Raw genomic sequence first — 9,356 nt, 5'->3', positions numbered from 1 at the left:
TGTATCAAAATGTTCTGACGTTATAAGACTCTGGCTCTTTTCTGGTTTGCAGAGCAGCTTATTTGTGCTCGGTGTCAGTTTTATTTGATTAAATGTGCGGCAAAATGTGAGGTAAAGCTCTGACAGTCTTTCACTTTCTCCTCCACTCCTCAAGACTTGTTGAAAAGTTAAAGCAAGATAAAAGTGCAGCCCAAGTTGCCTGTATTAGAGCTCCCCCTTCAGGTGTCACAGAGCACCATGTATCAAACTCCTCCACATGATGAGAGGCAGCACAGTTACGTTACAGTGCAGTCCAAATATTTATCAGAAGCATAGGTGGATAATTGAATGCTTATTTCACTTTATTTATATGAAAAAGTTTTTGACAATCACTGCACTGTGCTCTTGATGAGAAGTACAAAGAAAATACTTTATGTCCGATACACGACGCAATTAAAATCCCCTTGATTATTCTTACTGTGTTGTTCATTATGCAGAATGTGTAGGAGCACTCCTGAACATTTTTTTTTTATTTACAGCCTGCTGTAGACTAATTATATACTGTACACGCACTACATATAAAGTGCGCGGGACAATATTTGCATAATTTTAATTTGCTCTGTATCATGAGTGTTTTCCTTTAATGTCTTTTCTGGTTTGTCAGTTGTCCTGGAACTGAAGTTGTAAACTATGTGAAGCTGCCGTCTCAAGTAGTTTAAAGATTAAATGTCCACAATTACAGTTTAACACATTTACTAAATGTATGAGGCCCAAGTGGGTAAGAAGAAGATTTTGTTTTAGATAAACTCATACAGGCTGGAGACGTGCACATGAAAAACAGAATTGTCAAGTTCAGCTGCCTGATGTGCCTACCCCTCCACCTCCATGAACAATTCTGTATTTATAATGTCATCTTATCACGCTCCCCTTGAAGGCAGCAGCAAGTGCACTTATGCCTTCCTTTGTTAGGGTGAGTTGGCAATTTCCTGTGAGATGGAGCAACTGCAGGCAGCCCTTTTCTTTGATAATGTCCCTGACACCTGGACCAGACTGCTGTTTCCATCACTTTGCAGGCTGGAACAGGAGGAAAGGAACATGTCATAAGCCTCCTGCCACCCAGAGTCACTCACTGTGCATTTAACGGCACTCTCCTCACCACACTTTACAGGATGTAGAGGTCAGAGCCAGAGGGAGATTCTTGTGTGGACAGTTGTCTTGCTGAGCTGCATCAAAAAAGTAGACGCAATCAATATTTTCACCCCAATGTTTCTTCTCATTGTATTAACATGCACATATTTGCTGTAATAACTAAGCTTTACATGGTGTACCACGGTGTACCATATTACACGTGTACCATCTAAAGCTGGTTAATAAGCAGCAAGCCTGAAAGGGTGTTTATTACAGAGGCCTGACAGATTGATTCTAAATTATAATTAATCAGTTGATTTTGACCCACAGATTGTGATTGTGCCCTGTGAGTTTCATTTATTCAGCTTTTCTTCTGGCTCTGCCACAATCACCGTAGACCTGCAGGACTCTCAAGCAAATTAACAGTCTTCACGCTACCCTGCAGCCATAATGAAAATATCAGTCAATCAAAACCCATATTATGCTGCGAAATCCTACCACATATCTCCAGACCTGCATACAAATAGAAAACTGCAGAATAAGCACTCAACCTGTTTTAACTTTATGTACCACAGAAACAATATTTAAAAGCCTTCCTGCGCCGAGCACGTCCACCTGAAGCACCGCTGTGATGAGATTTGCTACTGTGTTGAATGTTGACGTGCAATAAAACAGATAATCTGAGCATTAAGATGCTTTGGGGAAATCCAGCCTTAATTCCAGGAGGTGGGAGAGCAGGGCATGCAGGGATGTGGGGCCCATCTGCGACCTGTCTGCAGGTCCGGTGATGTATTGCTGTGGGCTGGGCGGCCACAGTCAGGGCCGTGTGTTGCTGCTCAGTGTGCCATGGCACTCAGGGCACTTCAACCCCCAGTCCCTCCTTACAGGTACCCCGCAGCCTGCCACCGTGCGCTACTCATTTACTGCTACACTGGTTTTCATAATTAGCGCCGCAAGGCCTCATTAAATCTGCTCTAATGAATAAATATTGTATTTCATAGCCTGATTACCAGATCAGCTCAATGCTTGAGCGTTGTAAACAATTACTTCCCTAAATATTCATCACCCCAAAGTGGATGATCATTGGTATTTAATACAGGACTAGTATTTTCAAGTGCATCTTTATTATACTAATAATAGTTTTTGAAATGTTCCTTTTGGAGGAAAAAAAGAAGAAAAAAAGAGGAGATGTAATGTTGGAGGTTATATTTACACTGATATAACCTAAAAAGTGTGAGAATGAGAGGATATTATTTATATAGCACATTATTGTTTCAATACAATATTTTTTCAGTGCTCTGCAATAGATCCTATCTCTAATTGTGACGTTCATGTTTTTGTGTGAGAGAGGTGTCATTTCAGCTGTGAGGTCATTTTTAACCATTGACCATAATTAGTTCCACTGACTTGCATTATGAGATATTCCTAATATTCTGTTTTCCTCATGTATATGGGACTGGACAAAACATAACACATTTTCAAGATTTTACACACGCGTCTGATAAAATCATTGTTCAGTGTATTTTTGTATAGCTGGTAAAATATGATCAGGCATTTTTTATTGTTATCTATTGCTGTGTCAATAATATTTTATTTTATTGTTTTGTTTTATTGTTGTGTCAATAGTTGTGTAATAAACAAACACTAGATTTACAGACTACATTAGGAACGTGCAGCACTGACAGAATGCTGCTTATTGGATTTGTAAATCGACACAATTATTTGATTACAAAATCATATGAGCTGGTAAGAGTTTATTCACAGTTATCTTAGTCATTCACACGCACAAAGTCACTTGAAATTGTGATTAAATAAATAACATTAAATGGCTTAATCACTTGACTTGACTCATTTGACAGAGGCCTTATATAATGACTAATTCAAAGCATAAAAACACAGTGAAATAAAAAAAAAGCTGTGTCCCTGCAGTAATTGTACTGCACTGTACTGTACTAGGTCTGTAGATATAGGTAAAAAATTGAGTCTTTGTTCATCTGAATCATCAAAACGCCTCACTTTTCTCCTCCTGTGCGACATTTTCATGGCTCATTTGTCATTTGGGGGCGTGTACTTGTGCAAAATTCTATCCAATCAGAATTGGTTTGAGGTGACCAGCTGACCTCCAATCCATGTAAAGACACACTTTTTTGTGTTTCTTTAGCTAGAAACTAAATCATGGGACAGAGCCACAGTTTCTTCCGCCCCATGTATCATTATTATTACACGTTTTTCTGAAAGTGACCCAGAAAGTCATTTATCACTGTTTTAAAGGTTTTTCCGTAATTGTAAATAATTAAGATTCTTCCCGTCTGAAAAAAATATCCTCTCTGCTACACAGTAAAAAGAAGATTTCCTCACTGTTTTTCTGACATTTTCAGTGATCACCAGGTATTTTTTTTAATCAGCTCTGTATTTTAAAAATATTGCCACACCTGCTGCTAAATGTACACCTTTTTGTGTGCGCTGGCCTTTCAGGTTAGACTGCAGACCTGAGCTGTGTCATGTGAAACTGAGGAGTTTAGTGGGGACACATCGTCTCCTCTGAAGAGGCCCCGCGCTGAACCCAAATTTGAGACAGAAATAAACCACTTTACCATCAACTGACTTTCTCAAAACAGAAGTCATCGAACTTTTTACAGTCACACAGCATCTTAAATGACACACCACATATATTCAGTTGTATTTTATGTTGAATTTTATCTGCACCAACGCCACATGAGGATGCAATGGCGGTGCATAAGTATGGTTGCAATCATACTGTAAAATAAAAGACTATTTACACTTTGCATGTTGTTGAAGACAGCTGTGTTCTCACTGCCTCTATTAATGCCGGTGCATCAGCCAGCATTACATTAGGCACATCCCTGCAGTCAGCAGCAGCTTGCACATGGTACACTGCTGCTGGTATCCCTATGGGTGGACTTGTCTTTTCATTTTACAGGCACTGTCATTGCTGCATCTGCAATCCCTTCGCTCAAAGAAGAGCAGAGTCGCACAACTCATCCGATGTTTCATGTGTAAAATCTTACTCCTCGTGTTTGAATCAGTTTAAAGTCACCATAGTACTGAACCGTGTATACAGACTCAGAGTCGTTGGTAAACAATAATGGTGAAAGTCTGAGAAGCATCGTCGTCCAACATCACAAACCTTTCTAACCACATGTTCAGTCCCGATGGCCAAATTCGCATAACACTCTCATCTGCAGTTTTCTGTTGAACAAAGTAATGGACTCTTGTATCTGAACATCAACAAAGTCTGGGGGCTGATTTAAGATTGGGCCCTAATTTGTTTAATACTTAAACATTGAATTGATTAGTTGGACTGACAGGAAAAACAACCTAGATAATCAGTGAATGAATTAGGTCTTTTATCATTTAAAACCATCAAATATTCACCTGGTTCTTAACTATGTTGATTTATCTTTTTTCTAGTTGGGACCATTCTGGATTGTCTGTCAGATGCCACCTTGTGCTTTGGAAAATTGCAATCGCCATTTTTAAATGCTTTGATATTGCATGAGCTATACTATTAATTGACAGATTCATTAGTGATGAAAACAATTGTTAGTTTTATTCGTGTTGTACCTTTAATGCAGCTCAGCGCAGTCGTAAATGGTGATTATCTCATCCATTCATTCTTGTGCAGGCAATTCAGTGACAACCCAACAGACTCCATCAGTCCCAGTTTTAGTCTGTGAAGGAATGCAGACGCACTATAAACAGACTGTAGCTGCCTAACAGTGATAGAAACGTTAATAAACCAGCCTCCACAGTCCTTAAGATCTTCAATCACCAGCAGCATTCAAGATTTCTCCTCCATGTTTCAATAACAGTAATTACAGCTGCCACTGTTCTGGATAGAGTGATGGTCAAGTCAAAGAAAACTGATAACATGATTGTGCAGTGATTAACGCTTTAATGAAAATGTACAGTTAACCCAATAAGCACAAAGCAAGCATCACCATAACGGATATTCCCCTCAACAGTTCAGCATCACTCTTCCTGTTAGTGGTGCAGTGCCTCATAAACACAAGCAACAGTGAAACCACCTCCACCCGTTATTACAGTAAAGAAGAAATCTCAGCCGTTGATTATTTTTGAAACAGTATCATATAATCAGGGAAGGTCCTGCTGCAGGTTGAATGAAGTACATTTCAAAGACGAAACAACACAGAGGTTAATTCCATGTCATTTCCTGTAGAGGATCGCACTTCTGAACAGAAAACGCAGGCCATAACTCTACAGCCACTTCAGTGGCACCTTCAACCATTCCTACTTAACAGTGTAAGGCAGAAAATGAGCCAAAGAGACTGAAGCAGAGCGAGAATGTGCTTTAACAGGATAAAATGATTTACAGGTATGAGATTCCCATTAGAGTGTGCTAATTGTTTCCACACCATTAGTGACAGTTATCTAATGAAGGATATTTAACCAGGGCCTGTAGTATATCACACAGTTCCTTGTGGTGGACCCCAGTCTATGCCCTTTCCACCTGCACCACCTCAGTAGCATGCAGATCAATGGGCCATTTCTACAGGACATCCCAAGCAAAACATTTTGTTTTTTTCCTGTAATTTTACATTTTACAACAACAACAACAAAAAAAAAAACTTGTAAAAACACAAGTTGATTTGCCAAAAAAAAAAAAAAAAAAAAAAAAAAAAAAAGCCACAAAGATGATCCTTGGAGAGTAATTCTTACCAAAGTGGGTCGTGTAAAAATTTATACATTTAAAACAATGTAAAATACAGTAGATCATTCAAACAAGCCTGAAATTTATGCAGCAGGTAGGATGATTCAGCTTTAAAAAGGGATTTTTTTTTTTAATACATGCTCAGGGAATAGGGACTATGTACATCATAAAAAAATGCAATCATCCAAACATTTTTATGACCGCACGGCTGTTTGCACAAGTAAACAATTCCTAAAATTTGTTTTGCTCCACCTTGGTTCACAGTCAGACAGTCTTAATATAAGGGCTCAGCTCAGAGAACAAGCAGTAAAATATGTGGGAGAACAAAAAAAAAAAAAACAATGAAAGCTTAAACTGGAGAGAAGCGGCTGTGTGTGCCTCCTCCAGATGTCAATCAATGCTCAAATAAAAAAAGTGAAATCTCACAACCAGGAACGGTAAGAGTTGTGTTATAATGTTCGAAGCACTATGAACAATATTTGAACTGTGCACAGAGTATGTCAGTCAGGTCCAGGAGCAGCTTCTTCCTCCACACTTCACTCTCTACTTTCTTCCATCTCCTTTTTCAAGCTGCAGAGGGGAGAGGAAAAGAAAACTTTAGGATTCACCAACTTGGATGCAACAGAAAAATAATACACTTTTTTTTTTTTTTTTTTTTTTTAAATCTATAAATGCTGCAATCACCTTTTCAGGTAGGCATGCACATTGTCAAAGCCGTGGTATTTAGCCAAGTAAACCAACACCCCCGTAGCACAGCGGCCTTCCCGGGCACGGCAGAAGCTGCAGTTACAGATCCCTCTGCATGGCGGGCACTGCCACTCCTACCAGGAGGAAAGAGAGGGGAAATGAGTCAGACTTGGCCGTCACACACACGATCACATTTCAATGCAACCTTGTTTAAATACTCACCGGATTCAGCAGAGCGTCTCGCACCTCCTCTCCATAGCGGTTACGGAGACAGGGGCCGCAGAACTGACCTCTCACCCCGAGGCAGTCTGGATTACGGCAGTGAGTTTTGGTGTCGATTGTTTTCTGGCGGCACTGGTGGCATGTGCTTCCCTGGGGGAGAGAGAAAAAGTTTAACCATCTTCAGGTATGGGGCTTTACAACAAAATGCAGCTGCTCAAATCTTCTCAGCATTACAGCGAATGTGGGACCTACAGTGGAGCTGTTGTAGACTTTCTCCCGCACATTCTGGCAGATGTGCTGCAGCTCTACCTCCGTGATGTCCTCTACAGGCCGCACCACATGAGGGATGGCCTTGGTGCCATTGAAGACGCGGCGACGGGGCTGAACGAGAAATAAATGCAATTAATTAGAATGTGATTAATGTCTGCATAGTTTTAGAATTAACGGCAACGTACAAGGAGACGGACCATATGTGAAATGACTTACTGGCTCATAATCTTCCTCATAGTAGCGGCTTTTGCGAACCAGGCTGAACTTATCCTCGGGCTCCTCCTCCGGAGGTGGGCTGGGGGGTCCATCCACCAGTGTGCGGGACCTTGTGTGGGGTCGAGACAGACGCTCTGGGTTTCTCCTGTGAGCTCCCGGGGTGCCCATGGACCGCCGAGGTGCCTGCCGGGGCTGAAGAGGTTCAAATGTCATCAGTTATACACAGAGCCGTGATAAGGCAGACTCTGCTTTAGTAGGATTTGTCAAACAGGATGTTCAATAGTTTATCTTCAAGTGAAATTACCGTAGAGGACGCCGACATTGCCGTCCGTGTCGGGAAAAGTCCAGGTACTTTGTTCAGCTCTGCCATGAGCTTTGCAAGCTATAAATACAGTACATATGTATGAATGAATGAATACAGAATAAAGGAAATTTCAGCAGTTCTGACCAAAGTTCAGAAATAATTAAATGAAAATAGAGAAAACTACCATTTCTTTGTTCTCCTTAATATTCAGGGCTCTCTTGTCCATGAAGTTCTCCTCCTCCTCAGAGTCTGAGTCAGGTACTTTGGGTTGAGGAAGTGGTTCAGATGCAGGCCTCTTCTTGCCCTGCTTCTTGGTGGGGAATGTCATGGCTACCTTCAGAACGGTGGATCTGCGGCCACGTCTCGGAGGTTCACAGTCTACTTTCTGAAAGAAAATACAATTTACCCTCAGAAGAAACTTTCATTGTGTCTAATCCAAGACATGAATTTTATTTTTTCCTAAAAACTTACCATGGATTTCATCTGCCTGTTGATTTCAGTCTCCTCAAACCCGCTGCATGTATCCTCCTCTGATGTAGCTTCAAACACCTTTGATTTCCCTGCCATCCTCCTCGTCTGTCTTAAGCTGCTCCTCTAAACAGAGACACAGGCATTAGTTGCAGATGGTGCTGCAGAGATCCTACACATTCACCATCATTTGAGAGGATTATAATTATGTCGAGACTTGGTATTTTTATCGTTACCGTATTTGCAAAGCCTCCATCAGAGCCAAAGCTATCGCAGCTGTCATCAGAGGAAGAAGAGGACGTCTCCATGGGAACCAGCGGGACGCTGCGAAAGCTCCTCAAGTTCATCCTGGTGGATGGAGGTGGATGGACTGCCAGTTTCTATAAATGATAACAGACAAGTTTAAAAAACAGTCTTCTCATAACCAAGGACAAAAAGTGCACTCCAGAGCCAGGAAGGTTTCTGTCTTAACTTAATAACCCTCGAACATGGAGGAGGATAGTTCAGACTACACGGTATTATGAGTATGAGTGTAGTAGTTCACTGAGAACATCAACCACTGGACTGTGTGGATGCTCCAGGGTCTAATCAGGTTGTGTAGACACCAACTTCTGAGTCAACATGCATAAATAATTTGATTACTTTAGGTGATCTTGCTTAGCTTTAAATAGTTTATGGTATAGCTACAAGTAACTATTACCTTTGTGATCAATAAACTGGTCAATAAAATGTCAGAAAACAGAAAATGACTGAAGCCCAGTGAACAATGCTCAGTTTCACGCTTCTTTAGTCATAGAAGCTTAAAAACAGCAACAATTAAAAATGACTCTCATCAAAATAAGTATGATCCAGTTAACATTAGTTCTTCTATGCACTGCATACTTCTATGTGATTATTGTAATATTTAACTATAACTACTACTCGTTTCTCCTCTTTGTGTAAGTTACTAAAGCAGAGCTGGTTTCACGATAACTTTAGCTCACCGTTACTGGGAAAGTAGGATTTAAACGTTAAAATGTTATCGTGATGTTTTTACTATTATGACGATAAACACAAAGCTGCTGATAACAGATGATCTTTCTTCTGAGAGAGGCTGCTTTTCTTACCTGAGAGCGGGTGGAGGGCATTTTTCTTTTAAAAGTCTTCCTGCACACAGACTGGCTCCCTCTCCGTGCAGCAGCTCTGCAGTGAACAATGCAGGTCCTGCAGCTGCAGCAGCCCGGGCTCCGTTCATTTCCCGCGCCACCGGAAAGTCCTGAAAGATGCATAAAACAAATCCGGTGCTTTATAGTTCCTATAACAAATTAGGTCAAATTAGTAGCCGAGCCTCGGTGTGCACATTTTAAAATATGTAACGAGTTGTTTTTTGTTAGTTATCAGACTTAGCAA

General features: G+C 40.7%; 1 protein-coding gene across 1 annotated transcript; it reads right to left on the bottom strand.

The window, feature by feature from the left end:
- Window positions 1-5,006: 5,006 nt before the first annotated feature.
- Window positions 5,007-9,229, bottom strand: cdca7a (cell division cycle associated 7a). Its single transcript, XM_071474855.1, has 10 exons — window positions 9,074-9,229; window positions 8,204-8,347; window positions 7,971-8,093; window positions 7,684-7,884; window positions 7,500-7,577; window positions 7,196-7,387; window positions 6,962-7,090; window positions 6,710-6,859; window positions 6,485-6,621; window positions 5,007-6,370 (listed from the first exon to the last, which is right to left on the bottom strand). Exons 1-10 carry the CDS (start codon window positions 9,092-9,094, stop codon window positions 6,337-6,339), a joined length of 1,209 nt encoding a protein of 402 aa, XP_071330956.1. The 5' UTR covers window positions 9,095-9,229; the 3' UTR covers window positions 5,007-6,336.
- Between the last annotated feature and the right edge of the window lie 127 nt (window positions 9,230-9,356).

Source organism: Trachinotus anak, unplaced genomic scaffold (assembly GCF_046630095.1).
Source record: "Trachinotus anak isolate AG129_WGS33_773 ecotype Australia unplaced genomic scaffold, CSIRO_AGI_Tana_v1 ptg000001l, whole genome shotgun sequence".
Taxonomy (NCBI): Eukaryota; Metazoa; Chordata; class Actinopteri; order Carangiformes; family Carangidae; genus Trachinotus; species Trachinotus anak.
The sequence above is the reverse complement of the archived record's forward strand: the minus strand, read 5'-3'. Positions and strand labels throughout refer to the sequence as shown.

Excerpts from the sequence above, each read along its gene's own strand:
- cdca7a (XM_071474855.1), bottom strand. The coding sequence starts at position 9,094 with ATGCCCTCCACCCGCTCTCAG. Across the intron at positions 8,348-9,073 it reads TGCCCTCCACCCGCTCTCAG|AAACTGGCAGTCCATCCACC; the intron begins GTAAGAAAAGCA and ends TATCATTTATAG. Across the intron at positions 6,622-6,709 it reads GAGACGCTCTGCTGAATCCG|GAGTGGCAGTGCCCGCCATG; the intron begins GTGAGTATTTAA and ends TCCTCCTGGTAG.